The sequence below is a fragment of the Eleutherodactylus coqui genome, chromosome 8, assembly GCF_035609145.1.
Source record: "Eleutherodactylus coqui strain aEleCoq1 chromosome 8, aEleCoq1.hap1, whole genome shotgun sequence".
Classification (NCBI taxonomy): Eukaryota; Metazoa; Chordata; class Amphibia; order Anura; family Eleutherodactylidae; genus Eleutherodactylus; species Eleutherodactylus coqui.
Genome location: NC_089844.1, coordinates 117,094,667 through 117,120,716, shown reverse-complemented (window position 1 = coordinate 117,120,716; position 26,050 = coordinate 117,094,667). Strand labels below are relative to the sequence as shown.

Sequence of the window (26,050 nt, the reverse complement as noted above, 5' to 3'; positions counted from 1 at the left end):
GCTGCTGTGGTTGCGGAAGCTCGCCATTTACATGACCGCTGCAGCACATTGCTGGCTTCAGTGGCCTTGTGTACAAGAACGGCACGATTGCTAAAGTTAGTGATTGGCTGCCGCGGTCATGAGATTAGTGAACATCACATGACAATTTCCGGTAACTTCCCAGACTAAAGCAGCGAAGACCAGTATGACTGTATTGGACCAGTGGGTTATTTAATGGGTTGGTACTACATAGTTTTTTACTTTAGCCCTCTCCTTGCTCTTAGCGACTTTTTGAAAATGTTTGGAAATCGCCTTTAAATAGTTGCCAGATATGGACAAAATCATCACAAATCACAGACAAAAATCTGATCTTTAGGGCTTATTTAGACGACCGTATATCGGCTGCGTTTTCACGCCGAGCCGATATACGGTGTCTTTGTCTGCATGGGGGGAGGATGGAAGAGCCAGGAGCAGGAACTGAGCTCCCCGCCCCTCGTCACTATTTGCAATGGGAGGGATGGGGCGGAGCTAAGCGCAGGTACTTAGCTCCGCCCCGTCTCGCCCCCTCCTATTGCAAATAGTGGCAAGGGGCGGGAGCTCAGTTCCTGCTCCTGGCTCTTCCATCCTCCTCCCCCTGCAGACAAGGATACCGTATATCGGCCGGGTGTGAAAACCGAGCTGATATACGGTCGTCTGAATAAGCCCTTATGGCCAGACATTGTTATGTCTACCTTATTTTTTTTAAAACTTCAAATTTTTTTTCACCACTTCTGTCCAGTTGTGGCAAGTCGTTCTTTCAGTAAGACTGTTCTCTCTTTCATGTAGGTGAACTGTACACAGAAGCTGCAGAAGTGGCAATGGAAGCCATGAAAGGAAGACTTGCCAACCAGTACTATCAGAAGGCAGAGGAGGCCTGGGCCCTCATGGAGGAATGAGTCTCAGCTGTAAAACAATGAATTATGGCAGCTGAAAATACTCCTCGAATAAGGATGATATTTTATATTTGTTGCGAAATTATTTTGCTTTTTTTTGGATCCGCTAAACACTTGTTTACATTGAAAAAAAAACTTAAAAAGAAAAAAATTGTACATTTTTTATTAGATGTTGTAAAAATATCCACAGATCAAACAGTAATCCTGTGTGATCCTGTATATACTTTATGTAACAGTGGGTGAGATACCCAAGTTCTTTGCTGCATTTGCAAAAATAAGTAGACCTCACAACTGCTATCCCAGGCCCTATGCACACTGAGGTTCTGACCCGTCTCTCAGGAATGAAGTAACAGCTGCCAAAATGCTTTCTATTTGCTGCATTTGAATAGAGCATATTCATGTCTGGAGAAGATAACTTGTATAACAAGGTCATTTTGACATATCCTTTGTGAGGTCTTCATTTGAGATCATGGAGCCCTGTTAAGCAAAAACATTGAGCAAATGTATATATATATATGTTTTAATTTATAGGCAACATGACTGTGAAAGAATTACCTTTTGACCTCATACATATAATCCTGGACAAAAGAACATCAAAGAATAAACTACATTGGACCGCAGTCTCCTCTACTTCTCTTTAGCCTTACCTTAAAGGGGTTGTCCATTTTTAACAATCCTTTTGCTATAAGGGTCTCTTGAAGAAAAAGCTGATTGCAAGGTGTCGTATTGTTGGTATCCCCAGCAATCTGCAGGGAGGGAATCTGGGTGCAAGTGTTCAATTCCCCTGCAGTGCCACCATAGGGAAAATGAAACATTTCACAGTCCTGTTGAAATCAATGTGCTGTCCATATAATACAGCGACATTGTAGCTGCTGTTTGCTCTGGGTAATGGATGCAGGTTCCGAATTAAGGGCTCCCTTCTATTAATTTAGAATTCTTCACGGGGAAAAGTGTTTTCTAAAATGTTCCTATGTCGGTAATTACTCGTATGTCTCAACATTTAACTATTTAGCGATACCTTATTTTGTTTCATTTTTTTATAGTAAGGACACCAGGGAGTATGCTGTGGCTGCAATACCAATAGGTATTGTTTCTCCTTAGGGAGAGCACCTAGAAGGTGTGAGAAGACTTATAAGACCATCCATGCGCCTCTGGGAAATATGCAAATGAAAAGATGGTACAATACCTCTTCAGCACCACCTATTGGAAGGCAGCATTCTTGCAAGTCAATGTCAACCTTCTAAAAACAATGACTGGGAATTGTGAGCCAAAGCCAGAATCTTCTCCATAATGAGAAGATAACCATGCACAGAAAGCTGTTTCGGGGTGATAGCCCCTCTTCAGTGTGCAGCAAGATTCTGGCTTGGCTAGTGAGAGGCCTATAGACGTGGGTCAGGAAAGGTATCATTTCTTCTTAGTTGTTCTCTCTAAGGGGAGCACCCATAGCATGGGCCTAAAAGTGCAGAGTGCATTGTTACAATGCACTACCTTCCTGAGTGTACCTTCATTTCATATGCTTTAAAGCCTTCTCTTTACCACCATGATCCTCCATTACTAATACAAAGCAGGGAGGATAACTTTTAAATATTTTTTTCTAGATCTCACAAACGTTTTACATACAGATCATAACTTTAGAGGCTGACTTTACACACTCATACAGCTTTTTCCTGGAAAATACAATATTTTTAGCATGTTTGCCTTTTTATAGACATTGAAAGTCTTGGATGAACTGTAGAGTTTTATATTTCATTTTTTCAGTGTATTATGCAAAATTTAAAATCCATATTGCTTTCAAACTTTCAAGTTTTTCTATTATATCTGCTTACATTTTTCTATTATAGGCTAAGAACAGCATGTTTTTCGCTTTACTAATGCTGCAAAGTTTACAGTAGGAAACTAAGTTAAAATAGTCTTTGAAGATGGTCATAGATGGGACAGTGAATACATTTTTACAACCAGTAACAAGTAATTGTGGCCGTGATTGATTTTCTCTGAGAATTTCTTATTTGGGACATTTCAGATATTCGATTTAGATAAGCTGAATGATGATTAAATGTTCCCATTGGAAAACTGTTCTAAGTGTGGTGAAAGGGATTCTGTCACCAGCCGTATGCATTTTATCCTCCTTGCCATATTACACGAAATCTACACATATGTTTATAAGAGCAAGCATGTATTGTAGTTTTGTAAAAACTCACTTTTAATAGCTCCCATGGGTAATGCAAATCGGCTTGCCTCGAGTCACAGGGGTGGGCTGCCCAAGAGCCCGTTCAATATTCCAGTGCATCCCCTTGCCATTGTAATCAACATGAAGTGCAGGTGCTGGAATGCTAGGGGGATGTAATGAAACAGTAGCAAGAAGAAGTGGCAGAACGCTGGAGGGGGGTTATGAAAATACAGACTGGGGGGCTTGGGTGGCCCACCTCTGTGACTCAAGGCAAGCCAATTTGCATATACCGTAGGAACTATTAATATGAGTTTTTCCAAAAATTCTATGTATGCTTTCTCCTATAAACATATGTGCAGATTTTGTGCAATACGCCAGGGAGTGCTTTGGGGCAAGTATAAAATACATAATCCTGATGACAAAATCCCTTTATAGGGAACATATTACGTCCCACAGCCCCATAAACTTTGTTTTGGTGCTGTTAGAGGATGAGACGGGAAGCAAGGTGATATATTTTGTATACTCACCCATTCTGGCAATGCAATGGTGTCCACATCTGAAGTTGGCGCGTGGCACAAAAATCTGACCCTTTTCAGAGTCCCGTGTGTGCATTCTCCCATAGACTTGTATAGGAGAGAGCGCCCATGAGACTCTGAAAAGAGTCAGATTTAGAGTCATAAACTCAGTTTATGGTGCTGTGGGGACATGACAGGTTCCCTTTAAACACCCTTCTCTAAACGCATTGTAAAGACATACTCTCCAGAAATAGAACATTTTGTTTGATTGTCTACACATCTTTGGCCCAAGACTATGGCTAGATTTGGTGACATCTGTAAGTGCACATATTTTTGTGCAAATAGTTGATATGTTTTGTATATGTATGTAAAAAGATGAATACACAAAAAAATACCATTTTAGGTTTCATGCATGATTATATAATGGATACATAAAGCCTCCAAGTGTATGGGGCCTTACAGTACTTTTTGTATGACTATGGTTTCATAATGTATGAATTTGAAAGAAAACAATTTGTGACATACCGTACTTCATTCAATTCTATATTACATTACTATACTTGGGGTGATTAATTTTGTAACATTGTGCTGTATGGAGCACCATATGGAAGCACACAGATTGTCTGCTATTGCATAGTAGAGACTGTATAGTCTTTTGCACACAGGCCTACCATTTGCATCAGGCCTTGGGTACAATTTAACCAAGGACTGAAAAAATGTCTACACTCTTCCAAAAACTGCGCCACACCTGTCCACATCACAGTGACGTTCAGCTGCAACGTATGGACAAGTATGACAGTGTTTTAAAATGTTTGGAGAAAAAGAACAGCAATGTGGCTCAGGCGGCTGCAATGTAAAGAACATACTGGAACCTTTCGTGAATGGTCTCTGATTTCTTACCATTCTCTGCAAAGCCATGTGCATACCAAGGGTTAAAACCGTATTAGACACTTTGCTTACAAAATCAATATATTGAAGGGCGCATTTCTACCAGCTAATGACTAGTTTATAGTCTCTGGAAATTACGTAAAAAAAATAAGATTTAAAAAAAAAAAAATTGTGCTTACTAAAAAACTTTAAAATATGATATGTTTACAAAAAAAAATATGCATTTTACTGTTTGAGATCCATTAGGGGTTCTGTTAGTGATGCCTTTGTAAAATATTAAATACAATAATTGCTTAAAGCAAAAAAAAAGTCTACACTGTTATTTTAAATGATTGAAGCGAAGCTTGGTTGAACGAATGTGCAAATTCTTCTTATGTGTATAACGCATGTGGTATGGGTTTATTATAATCCATTGTTTCACTGTTATGTTCTGTCAAATAAAAAGTAACCCTGTTTCATACATCGAGGAGTGGACAATTTGTATAAGTTTATTGTAACACATATACGAATACTGAGGTGGGGAGTTTGTGTATATTTGAGACAAAACATAGTGCTGTGCTGATGAACTGTCCAAAAATGTCAATGAGCTAAAACTGAGCTTGATACATCCTTTCTCTGTTATACTTGTCCACATTCAGACGGGCCGTATTGAAGTTGTGTCCAAGAAACTTTTGTGCAAGTTGCATCAGACAGCTGAAGGACACCTGTCCGATTGCCATAGACCCTGCACATTGCCTGTCCGATTGCCATAGACCCTGCACATTGCCTGTCCGATTGCCATAGACCCTGCACATTGCCTGTCCGATTGCCATAGACCCTGCACATTGCCTGTCCGATTGCCATAGACCCTGCACATTGCCTGTCCGATTGCCATAGACCCTGCACATTGCCTGTCCGATTGCCATAGACCCTGCACATTGCCTGTCCGATTGCCATAGACCCTGCACATTGCCTGTCTGATTGCCATAGACCCTGCACATTGCCTGTCCGATTGCCATAGACCCTGCACATTGCCTGTCCGATTGCCATAGACCCTGCACATTGCCTGTCCGATTGCCATAGACCCTGCACATTGCCTGTCCGATTGCCATAGACCCTGCACATTGCCTGTCTGATTGGCATAGACCCTGCACATTGCCTGTCTGATTGGCATAGACCCTGCACATTGCCTGTCCGATTGCCATAGACCCTGCACATTGCCTGTCCGATTGCCATAGACCCTGCACATTGCCTGTCCGATTGCCATAGACCCTGCACATTGCCTGTCCGATTGCCATAGACCCTGCACATTGCCTGTCCGATTGCCATAGACCCTGCACATTGCCTGTCCGATTGCCATAGACCCTGCACATTGCCTGTCCGATTGCCATAGACCCTGCACATTGCCTGTCCGATTGACATAGACCCTGCACATTGCCTGTCCGATTGCCATAGACCCTGCACATTGCCTGTCCGATTCTCATTTGTGAAAATGGACAAGAATGTGACATTCAGGGATTCCTTTTAGTCCGTGTGAAAAGTCACCTATCTGAATAGCCTCATGAGCTATTCTAGAGTAACGTGCTGTCTGTGGGGTACACAGAACACCGGAATATATGGCTGTGTGGATGGGCTCTAAAGCTTCCGAACACAAGCCTCTGACCCAAAAAAACACTCTACAAGTACATTGTTCGTCGTACTTTTCAGAACTCCGTTGACCCATAGCTACTATTTGGCTGCAGCATTTTTAAGAAAAAAAGGCCTGAAAAAAACCTGTAAAAACGTGTATGAATCCATCCTTAACCCCTTAGTGACAAGCCTATTTTGTGTCTTCAAGACCAAGTGATTTTCATCATCACATTGCAAGAGCCATAACTTGTTAACATAGTCGTATAAGGGCTTGTATTTTTTTTCGTATGAGTTGTAAATTTTAATGGCATCACTGTGGTGCATGTAATGTATTGCCTAACATTTATTACATATTTTTGGGGTGGATAGAGGGAAAACAATGTCGAGAAATTCTGTTATTGTTTTGGGGTTTTGTTTTAAATGGTGTTCACTGTTCAGCAAAAATAACATGATGACTTTCTGAAGGAGTACGATTACTGCGCTATAGGGTTTATATAGATATTTTATTTTTTACTAGTTTTGCACAATGAAAACACTTAAAAAAAAATTTGAATCTGCATCATCACATTCCAAGGACTTATTCACATGGACATAAATTGGCCGGGTTTTCACGCCCAGGCGATATACACTGCCCCTCTCTGCAAGGGGAGGAGTCGGGGCGGGAACTAGTGTGCTGAGCTCCTGCCCCTTGCCACTGTTTGCAATGGGAGGGGTGGAGCTAAGTTCAGCCCCATCCCGCCAGTTCCATTGTAAACTGTAGAGGGGGCGGGAGCTCAGCTCACTAGCTCCCGCCCCATCCGACCTCCTCCCCTTGCACGGAGGGGATGTTATAGTCATATGTAAACATACAAGGAAATGTTCTAGTCAGAAGGCCCATCTTTATATTATGGCCAGTTTGCCATTCGGGAGTTTGGATAAACTTGACAAAAACCCCATGAGTTACAATGGTTTCCATCGTCATCCACGTTTTAGGTTGACTTTACTTGGACCCACTATCGTTCATCTTTGAATGACTGCCTGTCCACAGTGAACGGAGGCAGGAAGAGATCTGTTGACTGTCGCCCCGTGTAAAGTCACCCCTACATAGTCTAATTATCAGGCACAAACGTTTGTTTGCCCGATTATCGGCTCATGTGAAAGGGTTGACGAATGACTGAATGTTCGGTTGTCAGCTGATTGGCTCGTTTATCAGAGTGTAAAAATGCTTGCTGGTTGGCTGTGCATCTCCTTGCGCAGCCAACCAATGATAGCGGTATGGAGACCATTCATGCCCATACAGCAGATAATCTACTTGTGTAGATGTAAGGATTGAATGCTCACCAACATGCTCATTGTCGATTACTGTGGGCAAAATTATCTTTCCATGTAAAAGAACCCTAAGGGGTCCAGACAGAGTGGATGATCTTTTGAGAATCTTGTCCACAAGCTGCAGAAATAATCCGCACAAACCCATATAGAAAATGACATGTGGTGCAGAATTCAATTCCACAGCATGTCAATTTTATCGCCGTCTCCGCTGTGGAATTTACTCTCTTCTCAATGAGGGGGTGAATTCTGTATAGAAATACGTGATAAAACCTACTTCAAAATCCACACCAAATAGCGCCAGTTTGGAGGCAGGATTTCTGCTGCAGAATGCCCACTGCCGACATCCCGCTGCAAATCACCCTGTGTGGACTCAGCCAAAGGTCACTCTCACACATGCTTTTAGAAAATTCCGCTCAAAGTCGCTGCATTTTTACCGCTATTTCGGGAGGCATTTTTGAACACGTCACAGCGTTTGACAACGCTTTTTAACGCACCCCATCATCTTAATGGGTGATTGGGTGTGTTAAAAAAAATGCAACGGCAGAGAAATAGAACAGACAGTGCTTGGAAATCGCTGCGTTTGAACGTATGTCTGCAAGGCTCCATTGAAATCAATGGGCGCGTTGTACCGCAATTAGCACAACGCTCAGGACGTCACCCTAATTGATGTAAAAAAGTGTAATTGCTGGCGATAGATCTTGGTAATAATCTATTGGGTATGAAGGATCGACTGCCTGCTCAGTGGCAGATGTGAGAGGAAACGCGGATTTCAACTAGTCTTATCTTATTCTTCTGGTTCCAGTGGCTTGTCTCTCTCCCCTCCAAAATTAACATGTATCAAATCAGGACTGTATGAGAATATGATTGTAGGGACACTTCTGTGCAGACCTTTATATATATGCAGGACCGCAATCAGGGGCAATACAGCTGGCACTGCCAACAGGCCTGGGTTGGAAAGTGTGAAGGCGAAGAAGGTCAAGGTGCCTCAATGTATGACCAACGGGATCCGAACGCCATGAGCCTGTCTGATCATCAGAATGAAGGAGCGGTGGCAGCTCCTTACCCTGCTGATCCTGGCACAGCAACATGACCATGCATGTGTCCTTATAGGTATTGCAGCTTAGCGCCATTAAGTGACAGCTACAACAGCAATGGTTCTCCATTATTAAAATATTGTTCCCTCTGTGTCAGTTATCATACGTTTCCAATGCCGGTTGTATTTCTCTACACTACTGACATAATCCCGCAGTCATATACTCTGTCACATTGGCAAGGAGCATCAGCAGTAAAACATTTACAACAATTCCCTTTTTGCAGGAAGCCTCTGTGATTGGTGGAAATTGTCATCAGTTGTATGACATCATAGCATGACTGTTACCACATGGACAGTTCTATTTGGTTCTTCGAACAGTTGACAGCGCTATCTTCAGGGAGGTGTAGCTTTCTGATTAGTCAACGATTTATGATGTCACGGCTGTAAGTGATTCAGTATAAGGCTCATTTCACATTTACGTTCTGTTATCGAACGGAACAAAAAATAAAACTGCTATTGAATCTGTCAAAATGGCAGAACCCAATAGCGCCTGATGAAACCAACTGACTATAATGGGTTCTGTCTGGTTCTGTCCAGGGCTCCCGTCATCTTATCGGGAAATATGCTAAGTTTTATAATTTATAACGGAACCCCTAAACAGAACTCTGACGAGAGCCCTACTGACATCTCATGTGTAAGTGGGGGCAGCGGAACAAAGAAAAAAAAGCACAATTACCCCCAATCATAATTATAATCGATTGTGTTGTTAACTATTTATGTTGAACATGTTTCTTCAAAAAAGCTGGGAAACTGTAAGATGAGGTGTCATGGCAGTAGATCTCGCGAGAGGTGGTATATAAATGGTAAGTGCACATATGTTTGGCATGTGCACAACAGTACTGAAGAAAGCTGCGCAAGTGTATGCTGTGAGAGGAAAGATAAGTTGCCCCTGAAGCTGATGTCGACACCCGAGCGATACTGGACATGGCGAGTGCACGTAAATGCGGTATTTTTGAGACAATCGCCCACCGTGAGTTAATTTGCAGCGATACCTCGTTCCACTTGGTTTGTGACAAGGGTTGCCACCTTTGTCACAAAAAAATATCAACTAAGGTAAAAGTGGATGTGGTTTGGAGCTGTGGTTGGGGCATGGCTTATCACAACGTATGTTTTTAACTCCATTATTTCAGTGGCCCCAACTAGTAATTGTGCTCCACTCAGTGGCCCTAGTAGTGCTAGTAACCCCAGTAGTAATAGTGACCTCCATAATAGTCCTAGTAGTAATAGTAACCCTGTTAGTGACCTCCATAACGGCCCTAGTAGTAATAGTGACCCTGTTAGTGACCTCTATAACAGCCCTAGTAGTAATAGTGACCCTGTTAGTGGCCCCAGTAGTAGTAGTAACCTCCGTAACAGCCCTAGTAGTATGGTAATAGTGACCCTGTTAGTGGACCCAGTAGTAATACGGACCCCGCTAATGGCCCCAGTAGTAACACTAACCTCCACAGTGGCCCTAGTAGTAATCGTGACCTCCATAGTGGCTCCAGTAGTAATAGTGACCCCCACAGTGGCCCCAGTAGTAATATTTACCTGCATAGTTTCCCTGGCAGTAATAGTACCCTGTTAGTAGTCCCAGTAATAATAGTGACTCCATTAGTGGTCCCAGTAGTAATAATGACCCTGCTAATGGCCTTAGTAGTAACACTAATCTCCACAGTGGCCCCAATAGTAATAGTGACTCACACAGTGGCCCAGTAGTAATTGTGACCCCCATAGTTGCCTCAGTAGTAATAGTGACCCCCACACTGGTCCCAGTAGTAATATTTACCCCCACAATGATCCCAGTAGTAGTAGTAGTGGCCCCAGTAGTAATAGTGACCCCCACAGTGGCCCCAGTAGTAATAGTGGCCTCCATAGTGTAAACTCCTGGACGGGCAGCAGTCAGTGCATTCTCTTAACTGAAGTTCCAGACTCTGCCTGCTGTACTAACACAACGCTCTGGACTCCTCCTCCTGGATCTGTGTACGACACGAACTGTGTGCAGTTGCCAGGGAGAGGAGTCCATGGTCCTGTGTGAGTTTACAGCGGGTGGTGTCTGGAACACAAACACCGGGGGTGCAGTCCAGCGTCCTGTATAAGTACAACAGGCGGTGTCCAGAACGGAACCTCGGTTAAGTGAATGTGCTGGTTGGTCTGCTTGCTACCCGGCCAGAGCTGCTCAACGCAGGTCATTATTTTCTACTAGCCTCTAATAGGGCCGGTAAATAATAAATACCTGCACCGGCCTTCTGGACAGGCCACCGGCCAGGTGACAGCCCGATTCGTGACGCCAGTGCGACGTATCATCATCCTGCTGTGGTGTTAACAAATAAAGTTCCCGCTGGCAAACAAGCATATGGATGCGCAATCCTTCTGCTATCATCTAGTCCCAGGCACGTCTGTGAGCAGCGGTCATACAGCAGTTACATGATCCGCCCATAGGTACCAGAGAGGCGAGTGTGAGCTACCGACCCCTAGCCTGGACCCCCCGGCTCATGGGACGAGGCGGACCTGGCACTGCCAAATCCCTGCTCTGTAAACTGAGCCCCATTCTATTTAGTCCTACTGAAATGTGTTGATCTCTTATTTATGGAAATCCGAGACAACTTTATGACATCAGAGTCAGAGAAAGAACACACAGCGGGCCACAGAAAAGTAGCCACCGCCATACTCTCAGGTCGCTCTCACCAGCGTCTGTAAAAACAGAGCTGCTGTCTTGTGCGCATTGCCTGCGTTTTTACTGCAAGTAAACAAGCTGATGTTGTCACAACTTATGTTTCCCCCCCGGTGGCATAGTAACCTGCGTAATAAACACGCAGTATTACGCATGCAATTATGTTTTTACTGCTTTTTTTATTCACCACATTCATTTCAATGAGCGATTTAGGGCTTAAACAGACTGGCGTGTTTTGGGATCGTTTTGCGGGCGTGAAAACCACACCCACAAAATTAGATGAAACAAAGCCCTTTATTTCAATGGTTTCATTTTGACTAGCAGGATTCTCGTGCGATATTACCATGTGCGAGAAAAAAAGGCCTTGCCCTATGTTTTTCGCACGTAGCTTTTATACATGTGAGAAAAGATAGGGCAGGAACTATCCTGCTTTTTTTTACAAGTACAATAGTGCGAACATTGCACGGTGAAAAGAAAAAGACTTATGAATGGTTCATGTGCAAATGTGCTCCGTAGCGGCAAGCGTATTTGTACATGCGCCCGTCTAAAATGCTGAAAATAAGACATGCTGCGTGCGATTTTGCGTGTGTAAAATACACAGTGCAAAAACGCTACATGGAGTTTTAGTGATGCGTATTACGCATGCGTGAAAAACGTGTCTAATAAGCTATAAAACATGCTTGTGTGAGAGTGGCCTTATGGGAGCTGTCAAAGAAAATCTGTTGTTGTTGCCCATAGCAACCAATCAGAGCGCAGCTTTCATTTTACCTCAGCAGCATAAGAAATAGCAACCAATCACAGCGCAGCTTTCATTTTACCTCAGCAGCAAAAAAAAAAAGTAGCAACCAATCACAGCGCAGCTTTTATTTCTTATACTGCTGAGGTAAAATGAAAGCTGTGCTGTGATTGGTTGCTATGGGCAACACAGATTTTCTTTTAGCCTGCTGTCATAAGAGCGCTGTGTCGGCCTACTTTTCCACAGCCCTCCGTGTATTTTACCCTAACGTCTATTCCTTCTAGTTCATCCAAATGTCCAACTATAACTAAATACTATAATCTGTATGATATATCAATCCCGTATTAAACCTCATCCTATATAAAAGCATACTATGGATAAAGCTCTCTGCTAAAATTCAACCGGCAGATATAAAGTTTTATAAGTCAGGGAGTTTAGCATATATAACGTATATCACACGGCGGTTATCAACACTACATAGCGAACTCATGATGGAAGTCTGCATGAAGGTAGCGTGGCCGAGCGGTCTAAGGCGCTGGATTAAGGCTCCAGTCTCTTCGGGGGCGTGGGTTCGAATCCCACCGCTGCCAGAAAGTTTTCTTATTGCCAGTCAATTCTTTTTGGAGAGGGTGACAGCGCCACCTGCTGCTAGACAAACACCTCAATGCATTATGGGTAAGAGGAGCCGCTCCCCACGTGTCTGCGTTGCAAACAGTATGGCTGCTGCCTGAGGTCTGGCCGGAAAGCCACTCATACACCGGGACGACGACTGGGAGCCGTACGCGGCCGGAGGCGGTGAGGTAACTAGGCCGCAGCGGAGCGGGACTGTGGTGGGAGGCCGGGTCACGTGGTAGTGCTCGCAGGGCCGGGGTGACTACTGCCCTGACTCCCAGCATACATAAGTGCCCCCTGTACACGAGGGCATATTACAGCTGTGTGATAACACTGATATTACACCGTGCTGTGTCACTGCAGCTGCTTCTACTTATCCCTTGTGTACAACAGCTGGGGCCACACTATGCTTTATTGTACAAGGCAGGCACCATCATCCAGCTCGCCCAGGGGTCTGTCTAGCTACGCCATCATACACCTGTGTGATCCCGCAGGCTTACTAGTCAGGGCTCTGGGAAAGCTGAGTGACGAGTGTTGGCAGCCGGGATGGTCGTCACGTAGCTTTCCCATATTATTGTGTCTCGTAGTGAGTTATAATTCCCTGCCGCCCGCTTGTCGCTGCGATGTATGGTAAGAGGTCAGGTAAGTGGAAGCGCTCGTTACCCGGGACCAGTAATGGATGCCCCCGCTGGGTGAAATATCATGTATATTGGTAACTCTTAAAGGGAACCTTTCATCGCCTTTGAGCGCCATAACCTGCATAAGGTGAAGGAGCGAGGAGCCGGGGTGATGTTTAGTACTCGCCAGGCGCCACATTCCAGCTCTGTATCCCAGAAGCTGCCGCGCACGCTGTGTTACAGAGATGGGTGGTGGAGCGGGCACAGAGCCATCTAGAGTCATACTGTGTGCCCATGCCATTTGCAGGGAGTGTGGCACCCCAGACTCCTCGTTCCCTCACCTTTGAGTCCCATAACATAGTTTATGGGGTTCAAAGGTGATGAATGGTTCCTTTAAAGAGGTCTTTAGGGCGTGTGTACACGGGCGGACATTCCACGGCTAATTCTGCATCAAAAAGAGAGTCAAAATCTACACCATCGGTGCGTATTTTGACTTGAAATCAGTTGGGTATCCGCAGCTGATTTCAGAAGATATGGCATATTGGCCTCCTGCCGTGCACTCCTTCACCCAGCGACCTCCAGTGAGCGCTGCTGCTCAGGTGATGCAGAAGTGACTGCAGTGCTGGGCTCACTGGAGGTCGCCAGGTGAAGGTGAGCGCTGACGGCTTTTGGAGGGGAGCGCTGTATTCTCTGGAATCAGATGCAGGGACACCGCTGATATGGAGACAAAGCGGTGCAGATTCTGACTCTGTTTTCGAATTTGCCGTGGAGATTTCACAGCATTTCCACCCCATGTAAACGTACCTAGAAAGGGGTCTCCAGAAGTAAAATATTGACCTCCGGATCGGTGCTGATCGACAATATGAACAGACTGTAACACTCCTGTGTGTTCATTAGGCTCCGCCCACATTTAAAGGGGTGTTCTTGTCTTGGCCAGGATGGCAACCCTGCTGATTTAAGAGTCGTCTGGACTGACGGACACAGCCCGGATTGGCTTTGCTATGTTGTCAGCCGTCCTATAGAAGTGATTGAGAGTTATGCCAGCAGCATAGTGCAGGCAGTTATGCTGTTTCCGCTGAGTTAAGGCACACCCCTTGAAGCCGACCAGGCTAATATATCTGGCAGATCCAACTCTGTAGGGCGGTGCTAACAAATTCTTCTATCAGGAGTTATGCAGTATCTTGCATATCTCCATATTTCCCCCTTAGTTTTCACAGAAAAGGTTAGATCAGCACATCTTTGCACTACTAGTGCCGCATTAGTGATATCTTCTCAACTGACAATATTGTGTGCTGTTTTCTATTTCTAGGCCAATTAAAGGGGTTGTCCAGATAGACTCTCCTACCCCATCTGACCTCGGTTGTGGAGCGATGCAACTGCATGTTTGGCGGTCAGGTTGCCGAGGCCAAGCGACTCCAAGTGAGTATTGTGCAATATTTAGAGTAATGCATGATACTCGCTGGAGGTCGGATACTTGACCATCCCAACGCATACTTGTGTCTACATGCTTGCTATCAGATCAGGTAGGGGAGTATGCCTGGACAACCCCTTTAAAGGCATTGTAACTAGATGGACTCTTATCACCTAATCCGTAGGATAGGTGGTAAAAATCTGATCTTAAGTCGCCCTTTTCCTGTCGCTGCACCCACCCGCAGTGACATCAGATTGGCTGTGGCGTTAGCACCCATGTGTGGTGTTGCCCCATTCATTTTAGTGGGGCAGACAGAAATAGATGAGTACAAGCGCTCGGCTATGTCCATCAGCCCCATTGAAGATGAATGGAGCAGCACCGCACATGGGTGACCGCTGCTCTTTTCAGTCTCTTCCGCACTGCAGTGGGTCCTGAAATGAGGAGGAAGGATGATAAGAATCAATATTGGTACAACCCTACAGTTGGTATGTATGATAGGTATTTGAGGTTAACTCCTTAGTGGCGGCCCTATAGTGTTTTTACAACCTGCAGCTGCAGGACATGTATGTATGGAGGGAGATTGCGCTGCGATCTCCCTCTATACATCGCGGGTGTCAGCTGTTTCTTACAGCTGACACCCGCGGGCAACAGCCTTGACATGCCAAGTGGGGATAGTAACCCTTAAAATTCCTCTGCCAATTCTGACAGTTGCATTTAAATCCCCTGAATGATGTTTGGTGGTCCCATACGGCCCCCGCACGATGAGATCACAGGAAGCCATGCGCGTGTCATGGCAGCCGGGGGCCTTCTGGAAGGTGCCAGGGCTGTCTTGGTAGAATGCCTATCAAGCCATTTCCTGTGGGGTGGCTTGATAGGCTGCCTGTCAGTTTGCAGTATGATGTCATGCTATGGCATGACGACATACTGCAGGAGAGATCAAAGCATCACATGTTGTGGTCCCCCAGGGGGAAGCTAAAAGAAAATGTAAAAATAAGAATAAAGTTTTACTAATGATTAAAAAAAAAAAAAAAAAGAAACCCTTTTTCCATATTTACAATAAAATAATCTAACTAATAAAACAAAAATACATGTTTGGTATCGCTGCACCTGTAAAAATCTGATCTATCAAAGTCATGCATTGTTTACCCTGTATGGTGAACGTCATCCGGGGGGAAAAAAACTGCCATAAATGCGCTTCTTTGGTCACCCTGTCTCCAAGAAAAAATGTAGTAAAAAGTGATCAAAAAGTTGTGTGTATTCACAAATACCAGCAGAAACTACCGGACGTACCGCACAAAATGAGCCCTCACATAACTGTGAACGAAGAATAAAAAGCACAGAAGATGGAGACAGAAAATAAAAAACAAAAATACAAGTAGTACAGCAGGAAAAAAATTTGGTATCATAGTAATCAAACTAACCCATAAAATAAGGTTAGCATGTCACTTTTGTTGCAGTCCGGACGCCGTAGAAAAAAGACGCATCAAAAGATAGCAGAATATCATTTTCTTTTTCCATTTCTCTCCACTTAGAATTTTTTCAGTACATTATAGGGTACAATAAATAGTACCATTGAAAAATACAACTCGTTCCGTAAAAAACAAGCCCTCATGCAGCGACGTCGATGGATAAATAAAGGAGCTACGATTTTTTTTAAAAGGGGGAAGGAAAAAAACAAAAAACCTCAGTCACTAAAGGGTTAAATGTGATCAGTGATGTTGTAGCCAATAGCACCACATACAAATTCACTAATGAGTTTTTTGCCACCACTACAAAAACATCAGGAACAGGGCACACTGTGCATCTATCGTTGTGGAAGGTGTGAATGGTTGGCATAAGCCACCATTGTGCCAAGGTAAACAATCTCAGTAGCCGGCCAAGCCCAGTGCCTGTGATCCCGGACTTGCGATAACCTGGGAGTGTCTGCAAAGTTATAATAAAGGTCCATTTAGATCTGCTGACTTGTTTGAACGAGCGAACGCCGTCCGTTCACTTATGCAGCCTGTTTATATAGGCAGATACATCATTGGCTGAAACGAGAAATCGTTCTGTCGTTCTCATTCGGTGTATAAGTGAGAGCGACTGAACGAGCGCTGTTTGAGCCGAACGACAATGCCGTTTTCACATGGCTGAGAAAATTTGTGCATTGCAAGACGCATGAACCCGTTTGTTTTGAATGGGGTCATGCACATGAGCGGTTTTTTTTTCTTGCATCGTGGCATGGGGAAACAAAAGTTACGGTATGTCCTTAGAACGCCTTGCATCGCCCATTGCTTTCAATGGGGCTGGCACTGCGTGCCAAATGCATGCGAGTGTATTGTGATGCGAGGTTTACCCATTGAAAACACTCCGCGATCCCTGAAGAAATGCAAAGCGGTTTTAACACAAAAATATCTCACATCCGCGGGGACATCAGATGTTGGCGAGCGTGATATCTGCGAGTTTCATGGCCCGATATCGCACTTGCCTATATGAAATTGGCCTAAGTGAATGAACCAGCGAGGATTTTTATGCCTGCATAAAGTGAACAATTGGTCGATCGTTGAGCTCTAATCGTTCCGTTAAAGCATTAAAGGGGTTGTCCCGCGGCAGCAAGTGGGTCTATACACTTCTGTATGGCCATATTAATGCACTTTGTAATATACATTGTGCATTAATTATGAGCCATACAGAAGTTATCAAAAGTTATTCACTTACCTGTTCCGTTGCTGGCGTCCTCGTCTCCATGGTTGCCGTCTAATTTTCGTCGTCTAATGGCCAAATTAGACGCGCTTGCGCAGTCCGAGTCTTCTGCTTTTCTCAATGGGGCTCCGTGTAGCTCCGCCCCATCACGTGCCGATTCCAGCCAATCAGGAGGCTGGAATCGGCAATGGACCGCACAGAAGCCCTGCGGTCCACCGAGGGAGAAGATGCCGGCGGCCATCTTCACCGGGTAAGTAAGAAGTGACCGGAGCGCGGGGATTCAGGTAAGCGCTGTCCGGTGTTCTTTTTTAACCCCTGCATCGGGGTTGTCTCGCGCCGAACGGGGGGGGGGGGTTGAAAAAAAACAAAAACCCGTTTCGGCGTGGGACAACCCCTTTAAGTCCGTCGATTGACTGATTCCTTAGACCAATGTCTGTATGTGATAAAAGTGGCTTTCATGACGTTCAAACCCCTTTTGCATGTGTTTTAGGCCGGTGTTACACGGGCGACAAAATCGCCCATTTTCCTCACGATGTAACAGTGCTACTTACCGCATGCATGTAAAGCCTGTGCTTTCCAATGGGTTCCTTCACAGTAGCGATGTGTTGTAAGCTGCTACATTGGAAAGGAAAAAAATTGCGGGTTGCTGAATATTGCCGCAATTTGCGAGGTTTTGTAGGCCATTTTTCCCTATGGAGACTTCTTTTCTGTTGCATCACATGAAAACGCGGTTTTTGTGCGGTGCGATGCAACTTTTACAGTAGGAAGTACTACTGTAAAAGCCCTAAATTAATCCCTAGCTGCATTAAAAAAAAAATCATCACCTGACAGCTGCTGTCAGACTTCTTCTCTTGAGCTGCGGCAACTTGCTTGTAGTTTTTAGCAAGCACTTCCTGGTTTGGAGGTTCAAAATCCCCACCTCCAGTAAGCGCTTGCTGTGATTGGTTCATCGAGCACTGCAGTGATTGGCTGAGCCGCGGCACTGAAGAACCAATCGCAGCCAGCCAAACCCCTTTTAGGGTACGTCCACAGCGGAAAATGCACAACAAATCCGTGGCAAGATATGCGCTACTTCGGATTTGCTGCAGATTCTGTTACAGGCTCGTTGTACATTGTACTCAATGATTTCAGCTAGTATAATCGGCAGCAATAGTTGATATGGACAGATTAAGCCTCCTCCACAGGTCAACCTGCAGCATGTAGATGGGATTTTTTTGCAATCTCATCCGCTTGCCCTGTACTATAATATATTGTAGAATTTCCGCTGTGTATCTGCTGCGTGTGAAAGATATCATTAAGGCCAGTTTCAGGCTGCAGAATCTTTTTTTCGTATAGCTGCTGTGACTCCTCAGTAGTGCGGCTGTTATATGGATGATGCGATTCGGCCACATTGCTGTTGTCTAGAACTTCTTAAAGGTTATTGCCCCATAAAATAAAATGAATCTCCAGTAAATGTAAAACCTAAAGTTTTTGATAATTGAATCAAGCTCAGTCTTCTTTCTTTAATCTGACCACCAGTATGGCCACTATTACCAACTTTATAGGAACTGGCCTTTTTTTTTGTAGAGTTCTGGACGGCTAATTTGCATAATCATGTAACGATACAAGATTTGCCATTGTCTAGAAAAGCGGCGCTCATCTGGAACTTGTAGAGGCAGTTATGCTGAATATCACGCAGCTCTACCACAACTTGTAATAAGCCGTATAGAATATAAAATGGATGTTATAGGAGAGGGGGGATCGAGCATTTATTTACTGTTGGTTTTGTGGCCATTGCCTTTTAAAGGGGTTGTATTACCACAAGACCTCCATATACATGTGCGAACAGAGAGATACCCTGACAGACAACAACGACCGCGGCATCTAAGGACTTCAACAGATTTGCTGCGGAATTTCCGTACGGATTGCCCGCACGGCAATTCCGCCCGCGGCTCCTAATACCAGGGTTAGCCAGCAAAGTGAATGAGATTTTGCAAAAATCTCGTCCTTGCTGCGGCCAATCCGTTGCAGATAAACCGCGCGGAAACGGCCATGCATCGCAGAAATTAAACACGCAGCATGTCAATCCTTTTTTTGTTTTCCTGCAGCGGCCTCTCTCCGCATAGAGAGGCTGCAACGAAAATGCAGGCGGCACAGCTGTGGTTTGCCAGTGGAATTCTTGTGGATTTTCCATGCGGCCACTCCGTGAGAATTCCACTGGAAATCCTGTCCACAGCCGTGATGGAATATCGCTAGCGAAATACTTCAGCGGGGGAGGAGAGGGGAGCACTGACAGGTCTCTGCAATGAGCCTATCTAATAGATAGGCTCACCGCGGAGAATTGTGGCAAATCGCAGCATGCCGCAATTTCAGTCCCGCGAGCAGAGAATCACTATGATTCTCCGTTCGTGGTCGTCACGCCTCGCTTTCCATAGTTAGCCTATAGAAAGGGTTCACTGCGTTATCCGCGGCTAGATTATCGCCACGGATAACGCAGTAACATATTGCCCGTAGATAGGCAGCCTTAGAGAGATTTGTGAAGTTGTCTAAGAAAAAATCTGTCTTTGTTGCAAATGGCGACCAGTCACATTGCAGCTTTTATTTTGTATTCCGCTATTATAAAATGAAAGCAGCATTGTGATTGGTTGCTATGGGCAACATAGGATTTCTGTTTTATACAAGTTTATAAATCGGCCCAAGTGCATCGTTTCCAGTTTTGCTTATTCCAGGTAATGACTAACATTTGCATCATCTTATTACCAAGATCTGTATTGTTCGTCTTCGTAAATCCTATCAGTTATATGAATTATGGGCCGGTTACACAGGATGATTATCACTCAAGTTGTTTAAACGAATTTGAGCGATAATCCTTCAGTATAAATGCACAAAAATCGCTCACAGGTTCTTATCGCTCAGCATAAAAAACATTGCTGGCTTCACGTTGCGTGTAAACGCTCCCCACTTAGCGCTTCATGTAGAAGGTGGAGTGCTGAGCGAGAAGACCGCGAGCCAGCGGTGAAGTCAGTGTAAGGGCTCCTGCACTCAGGCAGATTTGATTTGTGGAATCCAGGACCGTCCCCAGGAGTCCGCAGCAAATACCGCCCATAGCCTTCTGTGGAGACCTGCTGCTTCCTGCATACTTGGAAATTTCTGCTTGTGGTAGAAAAACTGTGGCACCGACTGCTTCCATTGAAGTCAATGGAGGCCGTCCATCCTGCAGTGAGCACTGTAGAAGGGTCGCGGGATACACGTCACTGCGACAGATGGAGCTCCCGCAGTACAGAAAAAGAAGAATCCGGACAGGTGAGCGAGGTCCCGGCCGGGCACAGGGTCAGATCCTGCTGCGGAATCCGACCCTGTCGTGTGCAGGAGGCCTTAATGCTTTGCACGACTGCTAATTACTTTAGCAGTGACATCCAAACTCGTGCAGCCGTTTAGCTGACTGTCGTCCGGTGTGAAAGGGACATTAGTAGGATGGGATTAGACAGGAGGGGGTGCTGCATCCAGCAGTCAGTGTCTCTCCATACAAAAGCTATATATGGGTGTTATCTGGTCTCACATCATCTCTTTACTCTTTCTATAGGTTCTGTTGTTCTGACCTGAATCAAGCAGAACATAGCGTGTTGGTGTGTGCGACAGTAGTATGGAAAATGAAGATGACGACCCAATTATACAAGAGGTAACTACAACATATTGTACATGTCATATATACATTATTACAGATGCAGTAGCTCTGGAAGTCATGAGTGTAATTTATGAATGGAGCTATTAGAACGGCCTAGCCAATGCTGTAGGAGCTCTGCTACTTTACTACTTTGTGTTAGAAATTAACAGTCTGTGTCCACAGATGTTAAAAAGTAGCAAAGACCTTCCCGCACTGTAGCAAATATATAAAAGTTAAAGGGGTTGTCCCGCAAAAGCAAGTGAAGTTAAACACTTCTGTATGGCCATATAAATGCACTTTGTAATATACATCGTGCATTAAATATTGGCCATACAGAAGTTATACACTTAACCCCCCCAGTGTTGGCGTCCCCGTCTCAATGGCGCCAACCGAAGCCTTCTTCTGCCTCGATTACACGCGCTTGCGCAGTCTGCCTCTACTGTCCCGTTGAATGGGGCCGCTCCAGCGTGCTCGCGCAGCACAGCTGGTCTGCGCATGCGCAGAAGACCTGTGCGGCGCGAGCACGCCGGAGCGGCCCCTTCAGCGGGACAGAAGAGGCAGACTTCGCAAGCGCGTCTAATCAAGGGAGAAGGCAGCTTCGTTCGGCGCCATGGAGACGGGGACGCCAACACTGGGGGGTTAAGTGTATAACTTCTGTATGGCCAATATTTAATGCACGATGTATATTACAAAGTGCATTAATATGGCCATACAGAAGTGTATAACTTCACTTCCTTTTGCGGGACAACCCCTTTAAGTTTTATTCCCTCTTGATAAAAGCACAACTATCACAGGAGTATAAGATAAAAACAAGAACTTCTTTACGTATTTCGAACCAGAAAAACTTTGTTCTTACTCGTTCCAAAGTGCAAGTCCAGTAATTTACAGCATGCAGACGCCCGTGAAACATAATTAGTCACATGCTCCTTCATGTTTCACATTTTGTTATGCAGTTGAATCTCAGTATTAAAAGGAAGAAAAACTGCATTGAAAACACATCAATGTGAATGAGAGAAAAAACCTAAATGCATGCAAATGCAATGTAACTTTTCTTGAGAAACTGCAGTGTGACTAATGCTATATTCATTCTGCATTTAAGCTTGATGTCTATCTGGCCAAAAGCCTGTCAGAGAAGCTGTACTTATTCCAGGTAAGTCACTTGACCTTAGTAAATGAATTACATCATGTTTGTATACGCAGCCATTTGTTTGTAATTGTTCAGTACTGCTCATTCACTTGTATGGGACTCCTGGAGATACGAATTTACAGTACAAGATATGCATCAGCTTATCGCCATGGCTATCAGCAGGATACGCAAATCCGAGTTGGTGCGTAGAATCATAAACACTCAGCCGGCTCTCAGGTGATAATTGAAAGATTGTATAGAGGATTTCTCCAGTATTAATGAGTAACAATTCAAGATTTATTAGTACAGAAAGTTAAAAACATTAGAAAAAAACCCGCTTACGCATTCCGGACTAGAAGAAGCCCTTATTCATAGCATGTCAAAGTGTATCGAATAACAGATACTTATACAAGAGGAGTCACTGACCGGACTGATACTAATGGTCATGACCATCCATGTACATCAGTATGGCCTGGCATATCATATATAAATAATAATAGCACAAAAGTGCTTAAAGGGGTTTTGTCATTACAGCAAAGACCCGTCCACCTGCTGGCTCGGCCTAAAATAAAAAACAGGTCATACTCGCCTGTCCTGGTGCCCTGGGATGCAGCCGTGAACCACCGCTGGTAATAACGTTGACTTCCAGGTGGATGACCCAACGGAAGTCCGTTTTCTGCTGTGGCCATTTAGAGGCTGCAGCCTGGCAAGGAGACAACCATACAAAATTGATCATTATATCGAAGATTTAATCCCTCTGGAACTCTCTGAGGTCAAGAATCCCGAAGGCCTCTCCTATTATAATCTCTCCCAATCTTGTCCACACAAGTGCTGTACTCTGCTTCTCTCTGGCAGTCCCATAGAAATGAATGGAGTGGAAGCATGCACGGGTGACACTGCCTTATTTATAAGGACATCCATTCTCGTGACCAGTGGGAATCCCAGCGGTCGGACCTTCACTAATCGCCTATTCTGTGGATAGGAGAAGTTGTTTTTGTTTTATGGTTTCCTTATCATTTAACCATTGGATTTCTTTCCCTTTCCAAGTATCCAATCCGCCCATCAATGATGAACTATGATGGTGTCCCACATCTCTCAGCGAGGATTAAACCAAAGCAACAAAAGGTAGGTGATTAAAAAAGATCTCCTATATAGTCTTCAGTCTCCGTTACAGGATTTAACAGGTTACATTGCCGCCTCTATTGTTTTTCAGGTGGAGCTTGACATGGCCATCAATACAATGAGTCCAAATTACTGTCGTAGTAAAGGTGAACAGATTGCATTGAATGTTGATGGCACTTGCAATGATGACACCAGCACCTACTCCACGTAAGAAAATACTTACTGTTTCTACCAAATTAGAACTCCACATACAAATGTCCATTTATTTGTACGGATACATGTATGTAAATATACATTATATGTAATGTGTTCTTGCAGTTTTTATCCGCTCTGCTTCTATAGTTGTCTTCATTGTTTTGCATGCTCAGTGATTAATATGCAGCCTACTGACAGGGAATGAGTGGTTTTAGTTTTGAGAAGTTTTCGCAAGAATTTTAATTGTTCTCTGCTTATTCCCATTACTTGGACCCCCACAACCAGCAGAATGAGCGGACAGCAGTGGTTGTTGCAGTGCAACAGCCTTTTATTGTATACTAGCTGATATACCCGGCCTTGCCCGAGTTAAATTGATACAGGGGTTTGTGTTGTTTGCACAGAAAATTTTATGAAGTCCAAATCCAAAAAGCAGTCAAAATCTGCACGCCGTCTATTTTGAAACAGCCCTGCCCATTTCTGCCGCATGTAAACATACCCCAGTGGTAATAGTGACATCCCACAGCGGGCCCCCCAGCAGTAATAATAGTGACACCCTCCCCAGCGGTAATTAGAGTGACATACCGCAGCGGATCCCCAGCAGTCATCATGCCCCCCCACCCCCCAGCGATTCTCCCAGCAGTCAGAATGCCCGACCCCCAGCCCCACATACTTACCCCTCCTCCTCGTGGGAGCACCGCTCCTCTTCTGCCTGATCCCAGGTGCACACTGACGGCAGTGTGCTGTTGGATGCCTTCTCCCCCTGCTCTTGCGGAACCAAAGTAGGAGACGACTGGGGAGGAGGATCCCAGCTGCACACTGACGTCTCAGTGTGCGCCGGGATCAGCGCAGATAGCAGCGCTGAGTGAATGTCAGCAGGGGAGCCGCGGCCCCTGCAGGCATTCACTAAGGTGGTGAGCAGCCGATGGTGACGCGTGCCAGCAGGGAGGGCTCTGCGTGCCGCCTCTGGCACGCGTGCCATAGGTTCGCCACCACTGACCTAGGGCGTACATGTTAGCTAAGCAATACTAGAAGTATTACCTTTTTATTTTCCTACGTTGCTGTTGCCAACACAGTTTTTCGCCTGCACGCTCCCCTCGGCACTTTTGCAAGAAGAATGTGTGACTACAGGAAGGATTTCTGAGCGCTGGTCATCTTCCTTATAGAACCATTTGCAAAACAGAAAGTGATACTCCGAATGTGAATTGCATTCATTATGTGTGTGTCCTCTTATCAATTCAATTCTAGGAAACTTATGGACAAGCAGACTTTCTCTTCCATACAAGCTGCCAGCAACACATCTCGCTATGCAGTTGCATTTTATCGTAAAGGTATGCTAGTTCCATCAGTCTGACAACCACTTATGTCTGTAATTAAACTTCTGCAATTTATCTAATCCTTTATTTTTTTCTTTAACCTAAAATGGCACTCGTACCAACTGTGCGCTGTGTAGGAACTTCGTCTCTGAATGGTACATTTCACTGCATGGTCAGAGGAAAAAGGGGCCATGATTCCCTTAATTTATAGTATTTCTGAGCGTTTAAGGCCAGACCTTCAAATATCAGACTTTGGCAACATATTCATTGGATAGCCTTTCAAAATTCTGAATGTGCAACTGCAATAAGCGGTCAATTCTTTAGACTCTTTCTATGCAGATACATCTGCCTAGATTTGTCTATGGTATACAATGATAATGCAGTGGTACTGTTCTACATGTATGGAAATACTTACCCAGGATGTAGGCCAGGGAGACTGATTTACTCAAAACAGGATCCCTGGACGTGCCAGTGGTGAAGAATCCCTTAGAGGGGTTGTGCTAACCCCTCCCAGTATGTGTGCCCCAGGGCGAACAGCTAGTCGCCCCACGTCCTGCTCCGACACCCTTGACAATCAGCTGATTTTGCAGGTGGAGGCTGTAGCCATTTCCAGCATTGTGTAGTATTGCACAATAGCCATGTGCATAAATGGGCGTCTTGTAATGCTGGGATGGCAGAAGGTCCTCCAGAATGGGAGCGGCTCTCTAACCGAGTGATAGTAGGGGGGCGGGGGGGGGGGGGGGGGTCATGTTCATATGCTCTAATGGGGCATATGAACAGGGGTTGTGCTTTTGGTAGAAAGCCTTCAAGGTGGTCGGACTCCTTGGACATTATCTACTTGTTAGAAGGGTCCATTGACGGTAAACTTGTATCGGCATTAATCTGTATAATTGTAATTATTGGTTCAAGGGTTCAGTTCACTGGTCTTTTGTGGAATTCATTATTATTGTGTGTTTTCTCTCTTTAATTCAGGTGAAATTCATGTGACTCCCCTGCATGGGATTTTGCAACTACGGCCAAGTTTCACCTATTTAGACAAAGCCGATACCAAATATCGAGAGCGTGAAGCTGCAAATGATGGTAGGCAACAGTAATGTTATGTGTAGAGCTTCAGTGTCTTCATGAGAAAGCATAGATTTGATCACATAAGAGCTGTAATAAAAACTCGCTATTATGTATTGTTTTTGTTAGCTGGCGATTCCTCTCAGGATGAAGTCGAAGAAGACGTCAAGCAAGTAACTGTAAGTCTTACATGATAACGTGTCCTTCACTATATTCTGTGACCTTTTCTTATTTTGAATATTGTATTAAGCGTTCTTGTTTCTGCAGTCTTCTGTACCTGAGATTTGTCTATCATTATGCCATTAAATGTAGATACAGTGGAAATAAAAAGTCTACACATCCCTGTTAAAATGCCAAGTCACGTTAAAAAATGAATCGTTTCAGATTT

General features: G+C 44.6%; 2 protein-coding genes across 6 annotated transcripts in view; both read left to right on the top strand.

The window, feature by feature from the left end:
- EEF2K (eukaryotic elongation factor 2 kinase) overlaps positions 1-4,943 on the top strand; it is a 63,617-nt gene extending 58,674 nt beyond the window's left edge. For all 4 annotated transcript variants that reach the window (XM_066576278.1, XM_066576279.1, XM_066576277.1 and 1 more), the window contains one exon: positions 805-4,943. In XM_066576278.1, the coding sequence (XP_066432375.1) occupies positions 805-914 (110 nt within the window). In that variant the 3' untranslated portion in view covers positions 915-4,943. The remainder of the gene's footprint in view (positions 1-804) is intronic.
- Positions 4,944-12,558: 7,615 nt separating this feature from the next.
- POLR3E (RNA polymerase III subunit E) overlaps positions 12,559-26,050 on the top strand; it is a 43,342-nt gene continuing 29,850 nt past the window's right edge. Inside the window, exons 1-9 of one of the 2 annotated variants that reach the window (XM_066576288.1) lie at positions 12,559-12,679; positions 14,418-14,527; positions 20,764-20,859; positions 21,944-21,994; positions 23,018-23,095; positions 23,184-23,299; positions 24,533-24,615; positions 25,573-25,680; positions 25,792-25,841. In XM_066576288.1, the coding sequence (XP_066432385.1) occupies positions 20,824-20,859; positions 21,944-21,994; positions 23,018-23,095; positions 23,184-23,299; positions 24,533-24,615; positions 25,573-25,680; positions 25,792-25,841 (522 nt within the window). In that variant the 5' untranslated portion in view covers positions 12,559-12,679; positions 14,418-14,527; positions 20,764-20,823. The remainder of the gene's footprint in view (positions 12,680-14,417; positions 14,528-20,763; positions 20,860-21,943; positions 21,995-23,017; positions 23,096-23,183; positions 23,300-24,532; positions 24,616-25,572; positions 25,681-25,791; positions 25,842-26,050) is intronic. The other variant, XM_066576287.1, reaches the window with a different exon arrangement.